At 36.4% G+C, this 27,794-nt stretch overlaps 3 protein-coding genes and 1 long non-coding RNA gene across 8 annotated transcripts in view; 1 reads left to right on the plus strand and 3 right to left on the minus strand.

Moving 5' to 3' along the window:
- LOC149483860 (uncharacterized) overlaps window positions 1–17,578 on the plus strand; it is a 167,890-nt gene extending 150,312 nt beyond the window's left edge. For 4 of the 5 annotated variants that reach the window (XM_089701316.1, XM_089701318.1, XM_089701319.1 and 1 more), the window contains 12 exons: window positions 1,839–1,949; window positions 4,938–5,104; window positions 6,246–6,421; window positions 6,802–6,973; window positions 8,002–8,153; window positions 8,522–8,682; window positions 9,147–9,259; window positions 9,382–11,060; window positions 12,259–12,357; window positions 13,100–13,302; window positions 14,823–14,984; window positions 15,948–17,578. In XM_089701316.1, the coding sequence (XP_089557442.1) occupies window positions 1,839–1,949; window positions 4,938–5,104; window positions 6,246–6,421; window positions 6,802–6,973; window positions 8,002–8,153; window positions 8,522–8,682; window positions 9,147–9,259; window positions 9,382–11,060; window positions 12,259–12,357; window positions 13,100–13,302; window positions 14,823–14,984; window positions 15,948–16,034 (3,282 nt within the window). In that variant the 3' untranslated portion in view covers window positions 16,035–17,578. The remainder of the gene's footprint in view (window positions 1–1,838; window positions 1,950–4,937; window positions 5,105–6,245; window positions 6,422–6,801; window positions 6,974–8,001; window positions 8,154–8,521; window positions 8,683–9,146; window positions 9,260–9,381; window positions 11,061–12,258; window positions 12,358–13,099; window positions 13,303–14,822; window positions 14,985–15,947) is intronic. The other variant, XM_089701317.1, reaches the window with a different exon arrangement.
- On the minus strand, window positions 11,174–12,046 carry LOC149483862 (uncharacterized). The gene is made up of 2 exons (XR_016316356.1): window positions 11,543–12,046; window positions 11,174–11,338 (listed from the first exon to the last, which is right to left on the minus strand). It is a non-coding gene; the product is annotated as an uncharacterized LOC149483862 (long non-coding RNA).
- LOC149483863 (regulation of nuclear pre-mRNA domain-containing protein 1B) overlaps window positions 13,212–27,794 on the minus strand; it is a 155,383-nt gene continuing 140,800 nt past the window's right edge. Inside the window, exon 7 of the transcript XR_016316355.1 lies at window positions 13,212–13,339. The gene's annotated coding sequence lies outside the window, so the exon portion shown is untranslated. The remainder of the gene's footprint in view (window positions 13,340–27,794) is intronic.
- LOC149483864 (uncharacterized) lies at window positions 19,799–25,622 on the minus strand. The gene is made up of 3 exons (XM_089701310.1): window positions 24,733–25,622; window positions 22,439–22,653; window positions 19,799–22,151 (listed from the first exon to the last, which is right to left on the minus strand). The coding sequence occupies exons 1-3, from the start codon at window positions 24,914–24,916 to the stop codon at window positions 19,956–19,958; spliced, it is 2,595 nt and encodes an 864-aa protein (XP_089557436.1). The 5' UTR covers window positions 24,917–25,622; the 3' UTR covers window positions 19,799–19,955.

Here is a 27,794-nt window from a genome sequence, read left to right on the forward strand (position 1 = left end):
CGGACAATTTACACACAATCAATAATAATTTAGTACCCGAAGTCAGTGAAGCTGAAAATAAAGACCAGTTGAAAGTCGAGAAAATTGTAGAGACAGAAGTTATTAATTACTGCTTTAATAAAAATGTACCCAGTGTTTTTGAACATTTGAAGCCAAACGAAGATAATATTAGATGTAGAAAATTTGTTAAGCGAGACAGTCCTCCAAAAGAGCGATTGGCCGAGTTCTTAGAGAAGACCGTATTGAATGATGACAAATTGCAATCAATTATTCAGAACTTATCTCTAACAAAAGATATAGATGTTACGCCAGTTGTTAAGAACGATACGCCTCAATTTGAGAGTTATTTAACTGAAAATAAGTCTGAGATAGAAAAACCAGCAGACGATACTGTTAATAAAATATTCGATGTTGAAGATACGAATGGCATAAATGAAGTATTGGAGCAGCCACGAGAAACAAAACCTCTTTTGTTGCGGCGACTCGAGAAACAAACTGGATTACCGGCTGGATTGAACTTTGGTTCAGTTATCGGTGAACTGAAAAACAAAACACGCAACGGGAGCAATGGTGCTTTAAAACCTGTCTTCAGAAAATTTGATACTGACTGCGTTGACAATAGCCAGGTTATTCTTTTTAAATTTATTTACTATGGTTCTAACATGTTAATATATATGTATTTGTTTCAGTGTTGTTATATATAGATAATTTATAAGAATGAAGTGTTCTATATTATTCTTTATCTATGAACAATGTTTTCAACAAACTAGTATTCGATATGATAAATTGAATATACATTCCTCGTAATTCTTGTTAGTGTCATGTTTAAGTACATTTTATAATAGTTACGTATCTATTGGTATTTATTAGTATTCCAATCATGCGCTCTTTATATACACGAGCTTGCATAAAAGTCACAGTGGAATGAAAAATATAACGTATTTTGCAGTTTTCTTACATAAAAGAAGCAGTTTTTAATTATCCATTAATAATCGCAATGTACAATGGAATGTTTTGTTCCAGTCAGTTATTTGCTTCTTTATTAAGAAAAACTATCTTTTAATCTTAGTTTCGTTCGAGATAACTTTTAAAATTATATTTCTTAGTATGCGCCAGTAATCATTAAGATTAATGTAATTATTAATACGCAGATACTTTATATACAAATAGACGTGTCGCAGTGTTCCTACCTCCCACGCGGACCGCAAACATTCTTAATTACCGAGACGATACCAAGATTAATTGCATACATACGCGTACCAGATGATGAATTATTGCACAAACACTGAGAATATAGAACAGTACGTAACAATACAGATTTTGTCGCGGCACTACAAGGCATAATGGATAGCGATCGCTCACGCTTGTTATGCGAAAGATCATGCCATCATTGAATCATTACGAAACGTATTAAATAATATTACGCGAACACATTTTCTAATAGGAAACGTATAAATTAACTTGTGTCAAATTCTGGCTGAATGAGCTCATCTATATGCAAATATGATTGATGGTGGAAATTCATAAAAAACGACGTTTCATTTTTAATTGCTGTTGGTTTATTGGCGTATTAAATGTAGCATTGGTCGTGTTTCCTGCGTGTATAGTATAAAAATATGATAAAATAACATAATGTGGCGGAAATTTGAGTAATGATAACAAGAAAAGTTAGTGTAGGCGTAATTATATCCGCCAGTCTTCGAGTCCACAATAAATTTTTATAATTGAGTTTATCTATATTTACATTCTATGCTACTCTTTCTTTAAAATACTTAACTCTACTTGTGTTTTGGTGAGAATTTCCTACGTTTTTAATTAATGACCTTATTTTATTCCAGGAGACACTAAATGCATCGGTGGATGATAAGAAGAAGGTGCACATAGATGAAAACGAATTGGGTCAAAACATCCTCGCGGATCGACGGAATAAATTAGAAACCGCCGCGCAGGTAACCAAGCTATTAATATAATTACTAATTTAACTTATTTACATTTGTTTTCTACTTATTAAACGAACCAGGATGCTCGGAGCGATTATAGAACCCCGTATATATATGGATATAATTATTAAGACCATTATACACCCACTTCGCAGACGTTGCGACGTTTATCTCAACTGTGTTGTGATTGATGTTCGGTTTTATCTCGAACTTTATGAGAGCGTGCAGATTTTATCCTCTTTTCGGTTATTTTTTAACGACCCAAATACAAAGCGGACCCTTAAAGAAGTCTCATTTGTCTTCACGAGATTCGAGTCGTTTGTTTTACCATGTGGTTATAATTAATATGGTTAGGTTTATTTTGTTTAGGTATCATATTTTAACATTTTGCTTTTCGAGGTAACTGCTTACAGTATCACTACATAGTATAAAACAAAGTCGCATTCTCTGTCCCTATTTCCCTATGTCCCTATGTCCCTATGTCCCTTTGTACGCTTAGATCTTTGAAACTACGCAACGGATTTTGATGCGGTTTTTTTTAATAGATAGAGTGATTCAAGAGGAAGGTTTATATGTATAATAACATCCATTAAATAGTGGAGAAGTACTGTTATTTTTGAGGTTTCTAATGTGATGTCGTAAATAATTTCATTTCTTCCGCTTACATTGCAAACGCAGGCTGAACCCTACGAGTTTTATCAAAATAATGTACTAAGTATTGTACACATTGAAAAGGTCTACAGAAAAGTCCGCGATGGCATATGTCTATCTCTTATGGATAACCCACAATAACTTTTTTTTGTCATTTACTTTTTACGACAAATAATGGCTAATTTTCGAAGCGATTTTAACCAATACAGCATTAATCCTTAACCAATTAAATACCTTGAATACATTGTTCATTTAATATAGATCTATATGGCCCTTTACACCGTATGATTTAAGTGAATATTTTCGAAGATATTACAGATTTAAAAATTGCGGGACGTACCGTTTGCGGCGGTACCGGCCGGCCGGGCCGCTATGTTTTTTTTATATACAACGTTAAAAGTTTTTCTGTAGTGTATTTTAGTATCAGCATTGCACCCGTGCGAAGCCGGGGCGGGTCGCTAGTTTAGTATAAATCTTAAATAATGAAGTTTAGTAAATACACATATTTCTTGTAATATGTAAATTAATAGGCCAGTATGACCAGTAGTGCAATTGAATTAGATATTAATGTCCATGTTATGTCAGTACAACATCATAAATTAATTGCAACTGAACCAGGATAAAGTAACACCAGAGGAATGTCGCTTATCAATGACCTTTATATCCTTTCGAATTTACTACACTATCACAATATAAAAATTTTACGCAATTATGCGTCTTATTTGCACAGCTCTAAGTGATATAATTGCATCGGAATTTAGTTCAAACCAAAATTATACTAACGTGTTAATGAAAGTATCCTTAACGTAAAGGATTTGTGAAAATATCAAGGTGTGCATTTTGTTTTGTTTTGTAACGTTAATTGGCCTCGTCACCTTGGAGAGGTGTTTCCTGTATTACGATAATGTTTATACGTGTTGATTCAGGATTGAAATGTATCCTCACCGAATAAGGAGTACCGTGAAATTGTTTAAAATACATTTATTTATAAATAAAATCAATAAACAGCTTTCTTCCGTTTTCCGTGATTTATGAAAGTTATCGAGAAATGTTCTTCGTTATCGTTCTTCTTTATAGAGCCTTTATTTATAAGGCATATATTTTGTACATGACTTATGATGACGCACGATTTTTATCAATGTGTTTCTCAGTATACAGGGTGTCCCACTATTGGTATACTAAGCGCGAAGGGACTTGTAGTTTTGCATACACTGATCACGTAAAAAATACTTCAACAAAATAACATCAAAATTTTTTTGCTATTTTTTTCCTAAAAATCCATGTTTTCTTCTCTAGCTTCGCGCAGCCGACATACACACACATATACTTCTCTAATGTGAGCATTTTGTCAATGAAAACATAATCTTAAACGATAGGTCACGTGCTGGTATCAAAGTTGGGCGGGTTGCTTGTTAGGGGTGTAAACATAGAGTTTTAAGAATTCATCTATTTGAAAAAAAACTGCGTCTGGAATTTTATAAATATTTTTTACGTACTCAGCGTATGCAAAACTATAACCTCCTTTGAGCTTAGTATACCAACAGTGGGACACCCTGTATTGAAATATATTAATGAAAAATATGAAAAGTATATTTTCCTCGTGAAAAGCCGCTGACAGAAAGCAGTGCGCCCTAAATCAATTTTACAGTCGTATCTTTACTTAATACAAGTAAAGATCCATAAAGTAGAGTAGAGTTTACGAAATGTTTTTGTTGAGAACATTGACATGACCAACATGACCCACTATGGGCTTTAGGGTCTTTGACTCAAAATATTTGTCACACAACTAGAATATTTCATTTGTGAGTAATACGAACCTTCACCCCAATGACTCACTGACCACATTAAATATAAAGCTAATACTTAGAATGACCATTTGATATTGATATTATATATTACACTGTGGTTTTATTTTGTATACGAAGCAATATAAAATTGCAGATGGCAATGATTCAGTATGTGTATAACTAATATTTACATTGTTATATATTGGCAAATAAATAATTCAATTTGTTTTAATAAACAGGGAGAACATTAAAGGAAAATACACTTTGGAGATTTTTTAATTCATCATATATATTAGAGACCTTCAAGAAGTTTAAATAACGATTCCTAGCTTTGTTTTCAATACCGTACTGTTAAAATCCTTGTTCCATGTGTAAAAATGTTATGTGTTTACCCTGCTAATTTATCTTCACTATACACGTTCATCAATTAGATTGAGGTACTCAAAAATTCACCTTTCAAAATTCAAACTAAAACAACAAGTATGGCAAAACTGCCTTTACTTTTTACTTTTATAAAAGGTGTTACGAAAATAATTTAATAAATATATGTTTAACACAGGGATGGCGCAAACGCGTGCCACAAAGCGATGCAACGCTGTTCACAGTGGCGGGTCGGTTGGAGCGCGACAAGGTGGCCACGCCGCCGGTGACGCCGCCGCCGCTGAGCACGCCGCCCGCCTGCTCGCCCGCCGTCACACCCGCCGTGCCGCCGCCCAACCGCTTCAGGTGCGTTTGTTACATGCGACATGGCAACACTACACACAGTGGTGGCCCAACCGCTTCAGGTGCGTTTATTAGGGCTCCCACACACGGGCCACCGGCCACCGGCCACAAAACGCCGCCACCGACATATTTCCTGAACTTTTCATACATTTTATATGGACTCGCCGGTGGCCGCCACACGCTACACGCTTCTACCTTCTCGTGGCAGTGCTTGTGGCTGTCGCGAGTGGCTCGTGTGCGGCGACACTTAGGTGGGTTTTGTTTCAAGGGAAGAGAGAATGGGTACCTTGTAGGCAAGCGAGTTCCATCTTAGGCTACATCTTAGTTTACCATCAGTCGAGAGGACAAGCACTGTCCTATAGACACTAGAAAGACTGGCAAAACCAAACAATATAGAACAGTCATGTTAAACTACATATTTTATTTTTATCTACGTATAAAAAAAAATAATACACACGTCTCTTTTGTTTTGCAATTTCATTTCATTTCTTTGTTCCCAACCGGAAATAATTGTCTTGGAAGTCAATAAAATAAATACAATTTTATGACCTGTAAATTGACTTTGCAATTACATTAAAGGCAGCAATTCTCGACCCGATCGACATTTTTCAATATTAAGTTGTAAACTATCTCGAATGACGTCTGTATTGGTTATATCGCACGATCTCGGAAAGGAATAACACCTTAAAAGGTTTTGTATGTTGAAACGCGTACTTCAATCACATTCTTGTCCAGTTTACTGCGATACAGTGTCACTGCGTAATTGGTATTTCCTTAATACGACCTCGAGGACCAACATGGGTATATGTTAGCGGGAGCCATTTTATTTATGTATCGCTTTACGGATAATATTAATTTGTTTGTACGGTTTTAGCCTTTTATGTAACGTAATGTGGTTGACAATATTATTGTTATACGAACTTCCGATAAAATATGAATTTTATTTGCTTGAGAAGTTCAATGGAATTTTACAGTACCAACGTCTATTATATTTTAACCAAATAGTATGACTATGATCATAATTTTAGTTCAACAGCATAAAATGCAACCTATATTTAATATATCTATTTGTTACTTAATTTTATAACTTATTTTGTTACTATTTTTAAGTATATTTAATAATGTACTATGTTTTTCTCAATAGATCACGAAAAGCGCCAACATCCCCTACCAATGGCTTCGCATCAGGCCCGCTACGTTCTGCTTCGTGCGCGGTTATGGGTGCAGCTGTCGATGTCAAGCCAAAAGAGACGCCCAAAATCGATCGCGAGTCCTTCAAACGCAGTCATTCCGTCAGTGAGAACATTAGTCGAGATGAGAGTGAGTTACATTGGTTGTTAATTATTTTATACTGCACCTAATGCTTACCTGAACATAAGAATGACCGAAGATGATTTTAGATCAGAACAGATAACTAAAAATATAAAATTTCTTCAAAACAAATTCAAAATTGCTGAAATAATTTTTAACCCTATCCGTTTTATTATACTGTATAATATCGCATTTAAAGAACGCAAAACTCCATAAATGTTAATTTCCATACCCTTACGGCTTACAACAATGAGAACTAAATAAAATCATTTAAAACACTTTTATTTTCATCATAAATACTTTTTAGTATATAACTATGAAATATTGTTAAACATCAAACAAATTATAATCCTTATCACCTATAGCTTAAGTACTATAATCGCTTACAGACGAAGAAGTATCCCCCGGTGCTGAAAAGCCCGGGTGCCCGGTGCGAGTACCGCGCGCGGACGACGAAACGTTCCACGCGTTCTTTGCGCCGCTACAGCAGTTGGATAAAACGGCGCCTGTGGAACAGCTCGATATTGATTTGGATGCTATTGATAGTGCGTCCAGGCAAATGTGAGTATGGCTGATCTATACCATAAGAAAATTGGAGTGTCTATAATATTATAAAACCGCTTTTTACGATGTGGGGAGAATATAATGTAAGATTTTTGACGTGACAACGTCTTATAATTCGATAGCGCCGGCTGTACGCACGAAAAAACATGACTCATGCGGCGTTACCTCGCTCTGAGGCATTCCATGTAAGGCTTCAAGTGCAAGCGAGAGCGTGGAACGAGCGACAAAGAAGCACAGTCGGACGTTGTCACGTTCAACTATCGTCAGTAAACCGACTTTACAGACATCAAAATGCATACGAATGCACACGGTATTTATTTATTTGGGTACATCGACAGATCGCGCATACATCATTCCTTAATAATAAGTACAAGTCCTTAAGTCCTTAATAATATATTATAAGTACATATTATAAGTACATTAATGTATATTAAATTTAAAATTAATGTATATTAAAGTACATTAATTGTATAATATATATTATAAGTACATTAATGCAATTCTAGCATATATTTTTTTACAATTTTCTCCCTGTGACTGTCTTTCTGCCTGTTTTGGCTTTGATTTTGATGGCAATTTTCACAGATACATTGCTGTTATAGGCAATATCTAAGACAACATTTTATATTAGCAGAATATTAGGAAAAAACTCATTTACGCGTGTAAAACCAGGGGGCGCATATAATATTGCTTATCTATAACGCGCTAATCTCGGGAAGTACTGGTCCGATCTGAAAAATTATTTCGGTGTTACATAGCCCATTTATCGGGGAAGGCTATAGTCTGAATTGTCTTTAAAAAATTGTTTTTGACGTGATAACGTTTTTAAAATCGTTTTAGTCGGGTGACATGTTTAGAAACTTGTGTCACACCAAAACCTCACGAGCGCGATCGCAGGTATAACGAGAGAGAGACGGACCGATCTACCGTCTCATCTCGAGCGCTGCCACCAATAAGACGTTATCACGTAAACATCTCGATCGTAAACCTACTTTACAAACAACCAATTTTTTGTATTATATCAGGTTGTCGAGCGAGTGCGCGCGGCGGGCGAAGCGCGAGCGGCGTCACGCGGCGTCGCGCAACCCGCTCAAGGCGCTGGCGGCGCGCACCGACCTGCGCGACGAGTACCGCGCGCACGCGCTGCCCACTAGGGACGCGTTCCTTAAGGAGAAGGGTGAGTGTGGAGCTGCTTGTTCCTCTTATTCTTCGATATTATGGTGAATATGTCTTAGTCAACTGTAAAATTGGCAGTTTTATTAATAGCCTAGGGATTTTTTGTTAAAAAGTGGCCTTTGATTAACTTTTCTTAGACAAATGACGCCGTTACATTAAATGATACGGCTGATCATTCGGGTGGCTACAAATACGCATATTTGCAAATTTGTTGTATCATCGATTTCCATAATTTTGTTAAGAAATTGACCTTAAAATTCCTTACCACGTGCGAAATTGATACTCAATTCATTTTAAATTTTTAAACTATGTCGAAGAATAAAAGAAAGAAGATATCAAAATTACTGACCTAACCCACCTAATTTCCAGTGACAGCAAACTGCGGTCTAGCAGCTGAAGCGCTTGCAGCGCTGGCGAGTAAGGAGGACTTCTCTAGTGTAGCGCTGCGCAGCGCTTCAGCGACAAACGTGCCGAGCCACGGCACGAAGCCGCTCATGCTGCTGCATGTTAAGGGCAGGCGGCGGGTGCAAGTGAGTTGTTAAATATTTATAATAATTTTCCGAAACACGATGTCAACCGTCTCAGATTTTTTTTAGGGCTGATCCGCCAATAAAGTATTACACGATAATATTAAAATGTCACGTAAACTGTCAAATACGGGCAATTAAAATTCGTTTTTAAAATGGTAGTTTTAAACATTATTCGACGAATAAGTTTTATCCAAGCATTGAAAAATCGGCCCTTAAATTAAAATATGTGAAAAAAAATTATAATATGTATATAAATTATCTTTTTATGAGATGTTTTACCACGGTAAAAAGTAGCCCTTTTCACTCATTAATCACCTAAATATCTAACTATCAAAAAACATATCATAAACTTGCTCCGTTGCGACGAAAGAAAGTAATAAAAGAACATGCTTTCGCATTTCTAATGTTTTAGTACGAATAAATTCTGATGAAATTAACTTGAATATACCTAATATTATTTTCAGACTCGACTCGTCGAACCCGTACACACTAACGTGAACCGCGGCGACTGCTTCCTTCTCATCACACCAGATCAGTTGTTCCTTTACATTGGTCTATATGCTAATGTTATTGAAAAGTTAGTAAAATTATAGCTATATTGAATTTTTTTTTTCCGTTTTAAAACTGACACGATGAACGTATTTCACAATCTCATTAGAAAGAATAGGTGTACTGATGCATTATTTTCCCTATTTCCAGGAACCGAAGTACTGATATCGCAAATCACATTATGAACACAAAAGATCTCGGCTGCAAGAACGCCACGTCGATCATCAAAATCGACGAACAAACAAAAATATACTCGAACAAACATTGGAATCAGTTCTGGTCACTTCTCGGTGTGACAGACGGTATCGAGGAATACAGTCCCGTAGAAACTGGCCACGCCGATGAGGACGAAATATTCGAGTCGTGTATCGTGCAAACAAACATGTGCTATGAAGTCATGGATGATGAATTGGTGCCAATCAAAGAGTACTGGGGCCAAGTGCCAAAGATTGCAATGCTGAACCAAACGAAAGTTATAGTTTTCGACTTTGGTTCAGAAATGTACATTTGGTACGGCAAAAATGTGCCCCTGGAAAGTAGGCGGCAGGCCGCGCAGTTGGCGCAAGAACTATTCGACGATGGATACAACTATGAGGAATGTCACATAAATCCTTTGAATGCGGCCGAATATCAAGGTGCTAGGAAAGACACTACAATAGCAACAAAATCCTCCAAAAGTCGACCCGACTGGGCGATCATGTCCAAAGTCACACAACACATGGAGACTATTCTGTTCAAAGAGAAATTCCTCGACTGGCCGGATTACAGTCGAGTCATTAAAGTCAAACCCCAAGAAAATAAGTCCAACGCCGTAGAATTAACGCCCTGTGATGCTGAAGAAATGTGGTCCAACGAGTACCAGGATCCAGATCTCATTCTAGAAGGATCCCACATCGGTCGAGGAACACATTACTACGACAAAGAGTCGATGCGGCATTATGAAATTAAAACGCAATCAGTATGCAAATGGTTGATTCAAGAATACGACTACCAGAAAGTCGAAAACGAATCGGAAATCAGTGAATTTTACTCAGGAGACAGTTATATTATCAAATGGGATTATCAGATAACCGTTTCTGGTAGGGAGCTTAATGGAAAACCTTCGAAACACAACCTTACGGGTAGAGATCGGTGCGCGTATTTCTGTTGGCAAGGCAAAGATGCTTCATCCAACGAGAAAGGTGCTGCGGCTTTGCTAACCGTTGAATTGGACAAAGGAAAAGGTCCTCAAGTCCGAGTGGCGCAAGGAAACGAGCCGCCCGCGTTTATGAATCTCTTCCAAGGCAACCTGGTGATACATCAAGGCAAACGAGACACGGACAAGAACAAATACCGCCTATACGTAACAAGGGGAAACGTGACCAACGAAGCGTACCTCTTACAAGTGCCGTGCTCTGTCAGACAGCTTAGAAGTCGCGGTTCTTTGGTCCTCATCGATACAGAAAAAGCGTGTTTATACGTGTGGCACGGATCGCGAAGCTTGAAGCACACGAAACAAGTTGCCGTCGATTTAGCGAACAAATTAATTGCGAGGAAATCGAAGCATTTGTTTGGCGATAGGGCTGTAGATGTGAAAGTGGTGGAAATTAAGGAAGGCGAGGAGCCAAAGGAGGTTTTGGAGGCGTTAGGTGTTGCCAATAAGCAGTATTATAACACAGTGTTGAGTGCGGGGAGGGAGGCGGGTGGGGATGTGACGCCGAGGTTGTTCCACTTTACTGATTTGAGCGGGCAATTTGAGGCGCACGAAGTGTTGTCACCACTGCGTCACGAGAGTTTGGTGACGCCGTTCCCGTTCGAACAGAAGGAGCTGTATTCGGCTTCGCAACCTGGTGAGTGTTACTTTTTACTACTTTTTACTTTTATTATATTTTATCAGCCGTACAAATAAAAACTTGCTTATTCAAACCTTATGCAATGCATAGATATGATAAGAATAAATAAAGAATAAGGATGTCATAATTTCTTACAAATAAATTTGGAATAACGTCGATGTAACTATGCTCACGCTATGCAATAGGCGCGGAGCGGCAACGTAGCAATTCATTCACAAAATTATGAAAAACATTGAAATTGTCTACGGTTAAACCTTGGTGCTGTCATTTTGACGCTCGTTTGACTTCGTCGAATTTGTTGTGAAGTTTCATCATACGATGTTCTGTTTATTTATTTTTTAAATATTTATTTGAAATAATTTAAATATATCATTAAATATGCAAGCAAATGAAAGAGAACCCTATCCAATATCCGGAGAACAGAAGATAAACCCACCTTGAGATAGAGAGTTGCCAAATAACTGGTACTCAAAACATACAACTCCAAGCTTAGAAGATTTATATTTTCAACGAAAGTTTATATTATTGTGATAAGTTTAGAAATAAGTGTTTTATGTATGTATGGTTTGGCGCATGTCGTAAATAAATAAATCATTATAAATATCAAAAGGGTTTTTCATAATTTCGTATATTTTGACATTTCATACTAAATCCATTTCAATAGGTACGTAGGTAATGAAATTATTAATTTGCTCAACTTTTTCTACTTCTCGTATTATTCTCATTGCTATTATCTCAAATTTAGATTGAAAATAGGTTCTAAAACTTGTAAAACACAGCACAATGTACTAAAAAATACGTTATAACTCAGTTATGTCAGACTTATACTAGGGTGGTAGCCGGAATAAGGACGAAATAGCATTAGTATGAATACTTATTACGAAGTTATACTAGGTTTCATTTATTACGTGTTTATTTGTATGATTTTTCCTTATTCTTAGTTTATTCTTTTCATAAAATGTTATAACTCGTTTATTTGTACGGCTGTATAGGTTTTATACACTATATAGCTATTTTATGTACTCATGGAAGCAGTGTTATTATTTAATTACACGAATATTCATATTGTATCTGGCTATATTATGTTAGGAATCTATATTTGATAATGCAAAGCTTGATAGGGGTAGATATTGTTGCTATTCTGTGAAATAATATATTTTTTAATTTATTCATTAATATTTCTTTGATTTTCTAGCTCTATTCCTATTGGACGACGGCAAGTGTGTGTGGCTATGGCAAGGCTGGTGGCCGCGTGGGGAGGACGGGGAGCTCGAACCCGTCGAGAGGAATAACGGTATGTTAACATTAATCTATTTTATTGTTTAACAATTGTATTAAATGAATATGATTTTATACGCCTGTTGCTCGATAATTGGATTAGCCGATACATAATTAAATATTGTTTTATTTGAACCAGACATTCTCGAGGTTCAACTCATTCAAAATATGATGTTGCGTGTTTAACTTTTTCAACCTACACTCTTGATTACAATTAATGCATATTGAGAAACGGGTACAAACTTCGCAACTTTTAATACTTTTTAAGTGTCAAATAGGCTGCTAGAAACACTATCAACAAGTGCTGAAATCGAATCTAATTGTGTAATACATGTGTATGTATATACAGTAGAATCCTTTTATTATGACTCCGGTTATATTGACCAACCGCTTATTATGACGTATTACACAGCAAAGTTTGGTTTTCATATAAAATTCTTAATAAAAGTCGGATAAAATGACTTCGTTTATAGTGACATATCGTTTATTGTGACCAATTTTTAATGAATTGTCCGGTTATACTGACCGAAATGAATTCTTAAACTTTCAACACTAATTTCTGTTTGGGAAACTTGTGATATTCGACAACACTTTTTTTTTGTTTGTTTTGAGTCTCAATGTCTCCGTATTAAATACTAACAAAAACAGGAGATTGTTTATTTTCTACAAAATGCTTTGTATGGCGTCCGTTTATTATGACGTGTTTGATATTCCCCTTCAATATACATAATTATAAACGGATTCCACTGTATGTGCAGGTGTGGGCGCGTTCGCGTCCCGCTGGGTGTCACTCCGGGCGGCGGCGCTGCGCACGGCGGACGCGTACTGGCGCGCGGCACGCGGCTCGCTTGCACCGCGCCCCGACGTGCAGCTCGCGCTCGCTGGCCTCGAGCCCGACGCCTTCACCGCGCTGTTCGACACGTGGCGGGATTGTGACGACGCGGCCGAGGCTAACATCGCGGTGAGTGGGGGAGTGTTCTAGAAGGTTCGGGGAGGTTCTAGAAGGTTTGATGATGTGAACCAAGAAGCTTATATCTATGGAGGAGTATAATACACTGGAGATTTCAGTATGAACATTAACTTGTTACAAGAAAATATGACCTTGAATGACGCCAGTATGTTTTTTTTATCCCTTTTACACTAACTTGGCAAATTAGGTTAGGTTAGTGTATTAATCCACTATTCCTGCAGTGTATTAGATATAAGCTTCTTGGCGTGGACGCGCGCTACGCTCTCGAATGTTCTAGAAGGTTCTGGAAGGTTCGATGTCGTGGACGTGCACGTGCACTGCGGTCTCGAATGTTCTAGAAAGTTCTGGAAGGTTCGATGTCGTGGACGTGCACGTGCACTGCGGTCTCGAATGTTCTAGAAGGTTCTGGAAGGTTCGATGTCGTGGACGTGCACTGCGGTCTCGAATGTTCTAGAAGATTCTGGAAGGTTCGATGTCGTGGACGTGCACTGCGGTCTCGAATGTTCTAGAAGATTCTGGAAGGTTCGATGTCGTGGACGTGCACTGTGGTCTCGAATGTTCTAGAAGGTTCTGGAAGGTTCGATGTCGTGGACGCGCGTTGCGCTGTCGAATGTTCTAGAAGGTTTGGGAACGGTGGTGAATAGCGGGGAGGGCTTGGTGAATTGAGTTAGGATAACAGCGAAGGTTTTATATAATTCCAAATTATTAATTTGTTATTGCCACTGCAAATATGACTATCATACCAAAAATTCTTGTTTCAATAATCTGGAGTGTATAAAAATTTGTAAAATATGTATAAGGTTGTGGGTACTCTTAATTATAAGATTTATGCCATAATTATTGTCGTTTTCCATTATTTAACTAAAGTAAGCAAAAATGAAGTTTAATGTATTCAATATGAGATTTTGGAAATCGACAATGTTATGGGAATTGGTGAAAGTATGTAATTATAAATATACTTCCATTTTTCCTTAGATAATAATGATAATGTCATAATTAGACAATATTATGAACTACAACTACTTTTCCTTTAAAACAAAAACTTAATTGGTTTTTGGTTGGATCACTTATAATGAGCGGTAACTCAAGCTAAATCAAGGAAATTATATAAATATCAAATTCACTGCAATCGGTTCAGTAGTTCTTGTGTCAGAAAGCAAAACATTACACATCTATGATTCATTCAGTCCCTGGCATGTAACTTAGCAAAGTTTTGGCGCAGTGGCGAAAGCATAATATTATGTACTTAGTGGAATTAAAATTGGTCACTTTTATTGCTCGTCACTATTGTATGGTTATTTCTATCATTTATTTAAAATACAGTTTTTCGTATTTATACGATTTTCGTTTCGAAATTCGTTTATAAACGAATTGTTCGCATGTGACGATTTCTGCCAAGTTACGGACCGGTGACTGTACATACTTTCGAGTTTCCATGTAAAATATGATAGAATAGGTTGGGGTAATGGTTTAGTATATAAGTGCACTGTAAAGACTCGCACGGGTTGTAGCTGGGGTACAAGGCGGGCGAAGCGGTGAGCGCGTGCGTGGAGCTGTCGCGTGTGACGGCCAGCGCCGTGCTGCTGCCGCTGGCCGCGCTGCAGCGCCGCCCGCTGCCCGACCTCGTCGACCCGCACCACCTCGAGCGGCACCTCTCCTCGCCGCACTTCACGGTGCGTACCCCGCACACAGCACACAGCACACCCCGCACACACAGAACACCACACGACAACACATACAGGCACGGTGTAGCGTGAATTATGCTTAAAGCGCACTATACATCACCACAACACACTAGCGCACTGCAAAGAAAGCGCACTATACATCACCACAACACACTAGCGCACTGCAAAGAAAGCGCACTATACATCACCACAACACACTAGCGTACTGCAAAGAAAGCGCACTATACATCACCACAACACACTAGCGCACTGCAAAGAAAGCGCACTATACATCACCACAACACACTAGCGCACTGCAAAGAAATCGCACTATACATCACCACAACACACTAGCGCACTGCAAAGAAAGCGCACTATACATCACCACAACACACTAGCGCACTGCAAAGAAAGCGCACTATACATCACCACAACACACTAGCGCACTACAAAGCAAAGCATCGGACGCAGCACACGTGCACCGCTCAGCCAAAAACACAATTCACCGCGCGCTGCACTGCAGCTTTGCGCCCACGGCATTTCGCTGCAGGCTGCAGCCACATTGCAACTTACGTGACTCATTTTGTAACCCACTATGGACATAACACAATCACTAATAACACGGCACATAACACATCTGTAAAAATATTTTTATAGTCACCAGTCATCTTGGAATCGCTGCAGTTCGCGGTACGTATGAATGATAAATAAATTGAAGCCAATTCATTTTATCCAAAATCAAGGGGGACATTGATAAGTTCAAAGGTGATAACTATTTATATTAAAATTATCATTACTGTTGATATAACCTACATACTTCATAATATTATGTGAGGCACTTGTTAAATATCGCACATGGTGTGGGTAAAATAAAAAAAGTTTATTATTTTTGTGCACACGAATGTTTCTTTCAATTTCTGACGTTTATCATATAACTCAAATGTTTTAAAGTATGCGTTGTGCAATTCACAGGAGGCTTTCGGCATGACCAAAGAGGAGTTCGCGTTGCTCCCGGCGTGGAAGCAGACCAACATGAAGAAGGACCTCGGGCTGTTTTGACCCGGCGGCCCCCCACTAAGTGTCGACGTTAGATTATACAGTTTTATACAACAGCAGCTATTTCGTACTTTTTATACTGAACTAAAGGATTTGATACTAAAGTTAAGAGCACGCTTTAAATTTTATAGCAGCGGTTAAGAAATCGTCATTTTTGTACTAACCGAGTGTAACTATGTATTCGTACACGTGATATTTTCATGTAACGCCGCTAGGTGGCGCTATTTCGAGGAATTCGAAGAACGGAATTGTATGCTGTATTGTTATTTGTCGCATCCATAGCATGGTTTTATTATTTGTATATAGATGTTTTGTTTATTTATTATTATTGAACGTTCCTCTCGTTTCTGATATGATATTTTAAAACGCACCGTTTGTATTATTATTAGTTTTGTATAATAATTTTATTTACTTAGTTTTGTAGATTCCTTTTCGGCGTTATATTTGCATGGATATGACAAAGCGGCAATGTGTAAACGTGATATTTTTGTAATTTACGATATCTTGAAGTGAATTTTTACTGTATTCATTGACTTGTTTTAACGGAATTCGTTAAAAAAGTTTGGTGAATATCTCGACTGAAATTTGTTTGATGGTATCGTAAAGTCTTTGTAGAATATATTGTATCTGGTCATGTATGGATATCGTTTGTAAAGCGCTAGGTATACAAACATTATATACGCTTAGGGGTAGTTTTTGTAATCTGCGACGGTAAAATATATACGCAATATGTAATCGTATTTAATGTTCATAATCCCCTAATTTTCCACTTTCAGTTTAGCTAACAAAATTAACAGTTCAATATTTTTTCAACATTAATATCGTACCTTTTTTCTGTCACTAATAATTGTCGAATTACATTTGCGTAAATATTGTATCGCGCGGAATATACTATTGATTTAATACATCACATATCTACGCGTTAGCTCCTCTATATCATGCCTTAGGTGGACCATAAATTGTTGAAGTTTGAACATCGCGTATACCTTTTAACAATATCAAGAAATGTTTTAATCACCAAGTTAGATTTGTATATTACTGACACATATTATGTGACTTTTTAATGACTTTTTAACAATTTTGAAACAAACTTGACTTCCATTTTACCTAAACCGTAGTAGTGTTGCATGATGAAAAAATATAATATTAAAAAAATAACATTTGTCCGCTCAAAGCATCGTGGCTTGCATAAATCGTAACGCTCTTGCTATTATTACAATTTTAGATATTTATTTTTGTAACTATTTTAGTATTAATCTTGTAATAATTTTCCACGGATGGAAGCGTCCGTTGTAAGCGGTGTTGCCAGATGGAGTTACTGCCAGGGAGTAGAGAAAGGATCTAAATCGAGTCAAACTAGTACTTATATGGAAATTGTATCGAATGCATTTACGGCCAACACTGAACGGGCCTCCGCGACATATAACGTATCTCTCAAATCCAATGTTTAATGTTTTGCTTTGGTTGTGTTACTTATATTATTATTATTGTATTTGAGATTTATTTTGTATATTAATGATGTAATAAATTGCTAAATTGAATGCGAATTGTATTTTTATTTTTTATACCCTCACACAATTCAAAGGATGTTGATATATGGCTATGATCGATAGCTAATTGTTCAATAGATCTATATGGTAAAGATGTATAGTTGATATAAAATAGGTACTATAAAAATTCATCGAAAAGGTTATAAGATTATTTTTGACAGAAGTACCACTAAGTACAACCTCTTAAGTCATAGTGTATTATTTTTTGTTATGTTGATTACTGCCTAGTCCATTACACTTAGCGTCAAACAATAAATTGTTTAATTAGGTAACTTACTTTAAATAGACACATATGGTCTAAGATCCGAATATAAGTCGAAATGCAACGGCGTGATAATAGAATGAGACCAATTTTATAATAAACTAGATTTCTGCCCGCGGCTTCGCCCGCGTTTTCAAAGGAAAACCCGCATAGTTCCCGTTCCCGTGGGATTTCCGGGATAAAAACTATCCTATGTGTTAATCCAAGTTACCCTCTATATGTGTGCTAAATTTCATTGTAATCGGTTCAGTAGTTTTTACGTGAAAGAGTAACAAACATCCATACATCCACACATCCATGATACATCCATACATCCATACAAACTTTCGCCTTTATAATAGTATATTAAGATTTAGTGTATTAAAAAATGTATTAAAAATGGATTGACTGGGAAAATCCTGGACAGGATATTTTTTATTCTAATAACAATTTATTTTTATTCTAAGGAACCACAGGGCATTTTTGTGGTACAATAATTACATTTTTAAATGAAAAATGTTGTTAAGTTTACTTAGTTTAATTTACGACGAGTTTTTTATAGAAGAGATTCACTCTAGCTCTTCTCGGTAGAAACTGCTTTCAGAGCCGATGGAAAATGGAAAAATTCGAATAAATAAATGTTTTATTTCAGTACCGTTTGTTTTGGTTGTTTGTAACAATATGTTACTATTTTTTTTGTACATAATATTATGTTCAATTCACACATAATATATCAATCGCATAGTAGTTATAAGTATAAGAACTAGTAGCTACTAGCTAGCTTATTAGCTACATTGTGGGACCTGACACATTTGTAACATACCCTAGAACTAAATAACTGATAACACTTCTGAAATTTATCTGATCTTGAATACGTCCAGACTGCTTAGTGCTTGAAAATTTCGTTTTTTACATAGATATATTATAGAGAATGTGATTAATGGCGCCGTTTCATTAGTCGTTAACTCGTTCGGTATACAGCATACGGGGAGTCCCCGCAGGCGAGATAACAACCAATGAAAACAAGTTCCCCGCATGCTTAATACCGACCGTGATATCGACCAATGAAATTCATCGGTCAATATACAGCTTGCGGGTCTTAAGTCAAATACTTTTTCATTACCTTTTTTTCTTTTTCTTCAGTGAGGCTAATAGTTTCTCCTTCAATAAGACACAGGCACTCAAAATTGCTCCACATAACATTAATTGTTGATCCATGACAAGAACGTCTGTTTCAGTGCCACTCTTGTTAATAACTGGCGACGTAAAATGGAGGTTCTCCCTACACCCCGCATGCGGGCCCTATCGACTAATGAAAACGGTTCCCCGAATGCTGGCCCTGTGGCACGCGTTCCAGAAATCTCTCGCACCCCGCATGCGGGCCCTATCGACTAATGAAACGGCGCCATTAGAGCTGCTGAGGTCGTACGGGGAACGACGTGTGTCCTTTCTGTAAGAAATGTTGCAATGCTTAAAGGTATTGTGGTCCAGTACAAAACACATTTCCCTATGGGAACGTTATCCACAGAATGTAGAAAATATTAGTTTTTTTAAATAATAAAAGAGAACATAGGTACGTAACTCTCAAACACATGAATTTTATTTTCAAAACTAACTATTAATAAACAAAACTAAATAAAATATGAATTCACTAAAGAATTTTCGATTTTAATGAAGTTGAGTGTTACCTTATAAAGAAGGTATCGTTTATTCCTTATATTCTGAAAAGGTACGGAGGTTCATAAATTCATTCAAATGTTACCTACTTCCAAGGGAATGGTTATTTCAATTAATTCAACCCTTCTTAAAATATGATCTACATAATATGAAACGTAGTGCCTATTCAAATAAATAGTATCTAGGTTTGGATTTGTCTCATTATCTCATTTAGTTTCATTTTCGGTTCAAGTTGTGTTGTTGTAATTTGTAAAGCTAGTTTTAATGGCAAAGCTAAGGATAAAATGCCAAACAAATAATACGCAAGAAATAAATTTATTACACGCTCACGTCGAAATATATTTACAAAATTGCACAAAGTGATTCTGCTCATAACTCTTAATAATAAATAACTAATAACTACTTTATTTCAAAGGAGCACTCGATATGGAGATGCGTTTGAAATACACCAACGTCTTAAGCGAAAGTTCTGTGCAGCCATCTATAGAATAGATTTCCTTCTTCCACACTTTCATTTTCTTCATCTTCCGAATCGTCTTGCTTCAGTTTCTTTGATTCTTCATCATCATCATCATCTTCATCTTCGTCTTCAACATCATCAGATTCAGCGTCTTCGTCATCCTCATCATCATCACCGTCAGATTCTTCCTGTCGCATTTTCTTCAAAGTCTCTTCCTCATCTTCTTGTTCGTCGTCATCACTTTGTTTTAAAGATCGGCGAATTAGTTTCAAAAGTTTGAATTTCTCTTCATCCTCATCGTCATCATCATCATCATCGTTGTCATCCTCTTGACGCTTCAATTTACTGTCATTATCATCCTCTTCACCATCTTCATCGTCGTCGTCATTGTCGTCATCCTCTTGCCTTTTGCGGCGTTCTTCGTCATCATCTTTATCATCATCATCATCATAGTCACCTTCTTCCTCTTGACGCTTTAAACTATCTTCAGAATCTTCTTCATCTACTTCGTCTTCAGCTTGTCTCTTTTGACGCTTCAATTTACTGTCAGAATCATCCTCTTCAGCCTCTCCATCTTCATCATCATTCTCTTCGTCTTTTTGCCTTTTGCGGCGTTCTTCATCGTCATCTTCTTCATCTTCATCTTCGTCCTCTTGCCTTTTACGACGTTCCTCTTCAACGTCAGATTCCTCATTGTCTTCGTCTTCGACTTGTCTCTTTTGACGCTTTAGTTTTTTGCCAGATTCGTCGTCGTCTTCTTCATTATCCTCTTCATCCTCTTGCCGTTTGCGTCTTTCTTCTTCGTCATCCTCATCATCTTCGTTTTCATCGTTTTGTCTCTTGCGGCGTTTTTCTTCATCGCCAGATCCCTCTTCATCCTCATCTTCAGCTTGTCGCTTTTGACGCTTTAATCTATCTTCAGCTTCATCGTCATCATCATCATCGTCATCGTCATCATCGTCTTCATCTTCATCGTTCTGTCTTTTACGGCGCTCTTCGTCGTCATTATCGTCATCTTCCTCATCCTCTTCATCATTTTGTCTTTTGCGGCGTTCCTCGTCATCGTCATCATTATCACCATCATCAGCATCGTCACCATTCTCATCATTTTCATCCTCGTCATTCTGTCTCTTACGACGTTTCTCTTCACCGTCAGATTCTTCTTCAATTTCCTCGTCTTCGACTTGTCTTCTTTTACGGATTATTTTGACATCGGATTCATCATCATCATCGTCTTCATCTTCATCCTCAACTTGTTTTAAGGTACGTTTCTTAAACACTGTTCTTAAATCATCTTCAACATCCTCATCTTCATCGTCGTTGTCATCGCCATTCTCCTCCTGTCTCTTCGATCTCTTGATCTCGTCTTCTACTTCGTCCTCATTCTCAACTTCTTCTTGTAATTTAATACGCTTATTAGATATTTTACGCGCTTGTTCAAGAGCTTCACCAGAACCTTCAAGTTGATCCTCATGAGAATGTTCGTGGTCATGTTCATGATCATGGTCGTGGTCATGATCATGATCGTGGTCATGGTCGTGATCGTGATCATGGTCGTGATCGTGGTCATGGTCATGTTCGTGATCGTGGTCATGATCATGATGGTCGTGATCGTGGTCATGATCATGATGGTCGTGATCGTGATGGTGGTCGTGGTCATGGTCATGTTCGTGGTCATGATCGTGGTGATGATGATGATGATGCTCATGATCGTCGTCATCATGATCGTGATCGTGGTGTTTCAGTTTTTTGCTTTTCACAAGAGGTATAATTTCTTCATATTCAATATCACCTTCTTCTGGCATATCAATGTCGTTTTGTTTAATATGTCTCTTTCTAAGTCTGTTTGCTTCTTCTGACTCTTCTGAAGATTCTGATTCTTGTTCCGCTTCTTCTTCGGGTTCCTCTGTTTCAGCCTCCTCTTCCTCAACCTGATCTTCTGATTGTTCTCTATTATCTTCGTCATCTTCTGGTTCAGCTTCTTCTTCTTCGTTATCTTCTGCTTCAGGTTCTTCTACTTCTTCGTTGTCTTCTGGCTCAACTTCCTCTACTTCTTCGGATTCTTCTGGCTCAGCTTCTTCTACTTCTTCGGATTCTTCTACCTCTGGCTCTGGTTCGGGCTCAGGTTGTGGGATTGGAGCTGGTTCTTGCTCGACTTCACAACCAGCTGGGGGATCAGACGAATCGCATACCTATAAATGAAAGATAATTTATTGATTTATTGATAAGACTTTAGATAAATTCTTAAACATTATTGTTGGCTTAAAACGCTTTTTCAAATTTGATATTAATTAATCATAAACATTTTAACGGAAAATATAGATAATATGTTTTAACGCAGTTAGCGTTAAACATGTATTTTCCATTGTACTACTTAACTAGCATACCATTTATGAGCTTACAACAGCTTTTACTCTTATGGTTGGATATAACCCGTATTTGTCCTGTATATGTGGGATAATAAATTCATTCAACCCACCTGTTCCTGTTCATTAAACCATGCTCCATACGGGCACTGCATCAAGTATGACCGTCCAGCATAGCATTGGAAGTAGAAGGTGCAGCCCTCGGCTTTGGGAATGCGCAAGAAGTTCTCTTGGCCGATGCATAACGTCTCCGGATCTTGTCTCAATTCGATTGAGAAGGCGGAGGCGCTGACCAGCGCCGCCGCGAAACACACTACTCTGAGGGCAGCTGAAAGAAATGAATAAGAATTTATTATTTATTGATTACATATTTGTAATAAATGTTTTAATTTTGAATCTGGTTTAGATGCTAATGCTATTAAAATGCCACATTTTATGAACCACACAATAGTTCTTTTCAAGTTAAGTCTATTAGCAAATTAGCTAACAAACCCCATATTTAAGTAAAATCTCTACCTAAATCTAACTATGCTTCATCAATGAATTATGAAACAGGCGCTAATTAATTTGAGTATCCACTACCTGCAGATTATTCTTAAAATACCTAAAAATTTTCATTATTGTGAACAAAAAAATTACGTCCGTAAAGTTGGTAATTAATATTACATTAATAATATTATGAGTTATTACTTTTAACCATGTCTTCAAAAGATCTTTTTTATAATATAATGTGCGAGTGTATGTAAATAGAATCGTAACTTAAAAGTAATTTAAGTTTTAAAGAACGCTTTACGTTAAATACTTTTCAATATGCCATCAGAATCGTGGGTGTAAGATCTGAATTGCACCTGAGACAGGAAGTGGAAAGTTTTGGAGAAACAAAACAAATTTCTCGCAAATATGAATAATATCTAACAATAAATTAGAAACTGATTGTCATCATAAGGTCATCATTTAAATTTTAGAATTGTATATGTAACTAGCGGTCCGCCCCGGCTTCGCCCGTGGTACATGTTTACGTTTTCTCTACATAAGAACCATCCTCGTACTTCAAGGAATATAATAAAAAAAGAATTATCGAAATCGGTTCAGCCGTTCTCGAGTTATGCGCTTACCAACACATTTTGTGATTCATTTTTATATATAAGAAGAAGATATGTATTATGTACCTAATAATAATTCAAAGCAAATAATTTATTAAGTAATAGTTTTTGACTACTTTGACCACAAGAGTACCTAGATAATAGTAAAGAGTTGTGAAAAGATCTTGACGTGATGAAGATGAAAATACAATTTTGGTGAATGATTGAATGATTCCACAATACCTAAATACTCAAAAAATATGACGAATATAAAACTTTTTAACCATTTAGATAAGTAAGTAATTTAAGAAAATTTCCAGATTATATTCTACGCAACGATTTTCAGTAAATTGTAATCTCTTATCGCAGCTCTTTACAATATTTTTTCTTCAAGTGCTTGCCTCTTTAAGATAACGGTCAAACGGTAAAAAACAGCACGTGATTTCAACCGAAGGAAACTGTTCGAAAAATTCTGAGTAAACTGACATTTTTAAAACCTACTTTATCAATAAAGTGACAATAAACGGGAAACTATATTATTATATCAGTCTTGTGAGCACTTGGCTAGTTAATAAATATATATGGCACACGTTCGGCAAAGGTAGGATCTCTCAAGAATATTCTAGACATTTTGAATTCAAGGAAATGACTTCAGACAACGTTAGTTCAGAATTGCATCTGAAACTGTCAACTAGCTCGTGAATGAATAATTATGTAATCATCCCGAACTGCAATAGGAGCGTGAGTTCTATTCGAATAATGGTAATTCTTGGGTGGTATGCCTAAATTACGTACATAATGATTTGCTTATAAGTATTCATATTTCAACACATCTAGTTTACGTTTGATTTAATAATAATGAGAATAAAAATTACGACTTGGGTAGGTATGTACTTAAATTAAAATTTATAACAGTTAACGTCTTCAGACACATTAGTCATTGATTTGGCGCGTAGGTTATATTATGTAGTTAGTAGGTTATTAGTTTTGTAACACACACCTACTTTGCAAAAATATCTAACTGTATGTCAAACCCCGTGACTCTACCGAATAATTTCTTACCAGAAGCATACGAAAATATGTTAATGATAAAGCCATACACTGCATAAATAATAAGCGAAGCTTTTAAGCCACATCACTCATCACTAAGCTATACTACCTTCTTACATAATAATTATCACGAAATTTTCAAACATGTTACGTAAGAGTGGAAATATCCTAATTTCCTTATGAATACAATGCTCATTTTTTTATTCACTTGACTAACCTAACCTACACTTTTATTAAATAAATAACTTTTAAATAATTAATTAACTTTTACTTACTGTTCATTGCGACCGCGTTGAAACGTGTGTGCGATCCGCGACAAATGTAATGGATGCAGAAGAAGCAGCTGAATTTTATCGAAGGAACAATATCTAGAGATATATCGATAACGTCATCTAGGATTGCGAGATAGAGGCACAGGTGATACTGTCCATCAAGCATCTGTGCATTGATATCTGACATTGAGCCGTGTACATCATGGTTATAGATATTCTACGATTTTTACGTTACTCTTAGCAGTGTAAAGTGAGTTTGAAGTCGCTCCTACGCCATTCAAAAGCTCAGTGTATCCAGTTATATTTGTTGGTTTAGTTTCTTTTCACAATAGTGTTAATTGATTATAGCGAAATACAGTAGATCCTCAATAGTGCGAATTATTAACATATTTTTGCCGTCGGAAATTTGCATACCTACGTACTTATTATGCGAATTTTCAAAAAATGGTAAATCGCTACAATTATTATATGAACCACCTACATACCCTATTGCAAGGAGTTAATATACATTATGATTGTAGTATCTATCTTCACGTCTATTCGTCATAATTTGCCGAAATACGTCGCAATTATTAAAATAGGCCACTAATAGGTACTATTGGGACTCAGAGTCGTCATTATTCTAACAATTAAGAATTGCTAATAGGTACTATTCGCAAACCTAGAATGACATAATAATATTATTGCCTACAATGGAAACGAATTCTAATTTAATATGCCAAATATAGTCGCAAGTCATTGGAACATTATATCGCGCCTTTATAATTCCTATGACCATTTAGAACGCAATTCTACAAACAGTGTTTTCTATTTAACCTTGTACTTGGAGCATACATATATTAATGCCATTATTAATCAATTAAAGTAATATGATTGATTGTCTAGGAATGCTTTAAACTGTAGATGCCCTGTATAACAGCGGATCTTTGCCGGAGGCCCGAGGCTCATATGACTTTATAAAAGTAAGCACAGTTTTACTTCAAAAGTTTTGTTTACCAAATACAACGAAAACAAAATAAACTTGTTTACAAAAGAGTTAGGACGGCGCGGCGTTAAAGATAGGTTATGAAGACTTCAAACAGCTTAAAGATTTATTTTTGATTTTTTATCTCGTTTTGTTTTACCTTATAAATAAGTACAATGATGAATGAATATTGAATAAATGCATTATTTATTATTATTTACTACGTTATTAGAACGACTTATGTTAAAACGAGGATAAATTATTAAATGTCCTGTCAATTATGTTAGGATGGAATTTGTTAACAATTTTTAATACGTTATTGCAAGTATTAAATGCAAGTATTAAATCATTATGATGAATTTATTTTAACATATTCAATAAATTGCATTGCAACGACAATGACAGAGACTCATATTTATCTAAGTTGTAGATTCAATATTATGAATCGGGAAATGTGATAGATACCTACGAAAAGCTACGCTACGAAATTTCGAATAGGTACCTAAGCCCTCAAAAAAAGTTTGAACGTTTTTTTGAGACGAATTATTGAAACTTGCCATACTCGACTTGGTGTTGTGGATACATATTACTTTTCATCACATTTATTTTCAATCTACACCTCACTTGCTTAGCTAGAGTTGATCGTCAAATTTTTCTTGAATTGGTACGGGAGCTATTAACGTTGAAAAAGAAGTCATTTTAGTATAGCTGGTTTTTTGATATATTGTTCCTCTAGCTATTTCGGTTAGAGTCCGCGCAGTCTGGCTGGCCGGAGTGGTTGCGTTCAGTAGTGCGCATCTTATCTGCACAGGAAATTATCCTTAATTTAAAGTCATTTTTTAACGCGTAATTTTTAAACTTTTGCCTTTAGATAGATCCATCAATCATAATTTTTTTATTGCAAGACGTTTTTTTCGTTGTTAAATAGGTGCCAGACGCAATTTTTAATTTCGTTTTTATAAAAAATTCAAATTATTTTAGAATGTCTGTAAATTTCATATTATGTTCTTCAAACATAATATAATCTAAAATTAATTAGCCAGACGCTAATTCGATTGTTAAGTATTAATTAATATGTACAAATAAAAACGTAGTGAAAGTAGGTAAGTATAACAATTTGATGATTGTGTATATGGAGAGATAGTTTAAAGTGCAAGAGAGATAGAAAGGGTCGGCCGCGAAAATTAAATAACAATAAAAAATAACTTCTTTTTTTCGAAAATATACCTAAGATGCATAGAAATTGAATTGTTCCTACTCTAGGATTCCCTGTATTGTGGGAACAAGTACCTTCCATTGGTACATTTTATTCCTTAGGCTAAAAAATAAACTATTAGGGTACATCAACAATCTTCTATACAAAACAATTTTTTTATTACTTATCTAGTTATGGGTTTAAATGAAAACAGCGATTACATAAACTTATGTATATTGTTTCCAATAGCACATTGCCTAATACCACACATTACACACCGCGTACAAGAAGAAAAAGAACCACAAACAAAATACTGTGTTGCCAATACAAGTTAAATTTTCTAATATATATCTAATATTAACTAGCGACCCGCCCGGCCCTGGCTTCGCACGGGTGCAATAATCGCTAAATACACTACAGAAAAACTGTGAACGTTGAATATAAAAACATAGCGGCCCGCTCCGGCTTCGCACGGGTATAAAATACTAGCTTTCCGCCTGCGGCTTCGCCCGCGTTTTCAAAGAAAAACCCGCATAGTTCCCGTTCCCGTGGGATTTCCGGGATAAAACCTAGCCTATGTTACTCGTGGATAATGTAGCTTTCGAATGGTGAAAGAATTTTTAAAATCGGTCCAGTAGTTTATGAGCCTATTCATTACAATCAAACAAACAAACAAACAAAGCTTTCCTCTTTATAATGTTAGATAGCCGGGCGGCCGGCTGGTACCGCCGCAAACGCTACGTCCCGCAATTTTTAAATCTGTAATATCTTCGAAAATATTCACTTAAATCCATGTGTAAAAGGCCATATAGATCTATATTAAATGAACAATGAATTCAAGGTCTTTAATTGGTTAAGGATTAATGCTGTATTGGTTAAAATCGCTTCGAAAATTAGCCATTATTT

Source organism: Colias philodice, chromosome 12, assembly GCF_061535455.1.
Source record: "Colias philodice isolate Cphi_HAF_F1 chromosome 12, ilColPhil1 Martin Lab GWU primary, whole genome shotgun sequence".
NCBI classification, from domain to species: Eukaryota; Metazoa; Arthropoda; class Insecta; order Lepidoptera; family Pieridae; genus Colias; species Colias philodice.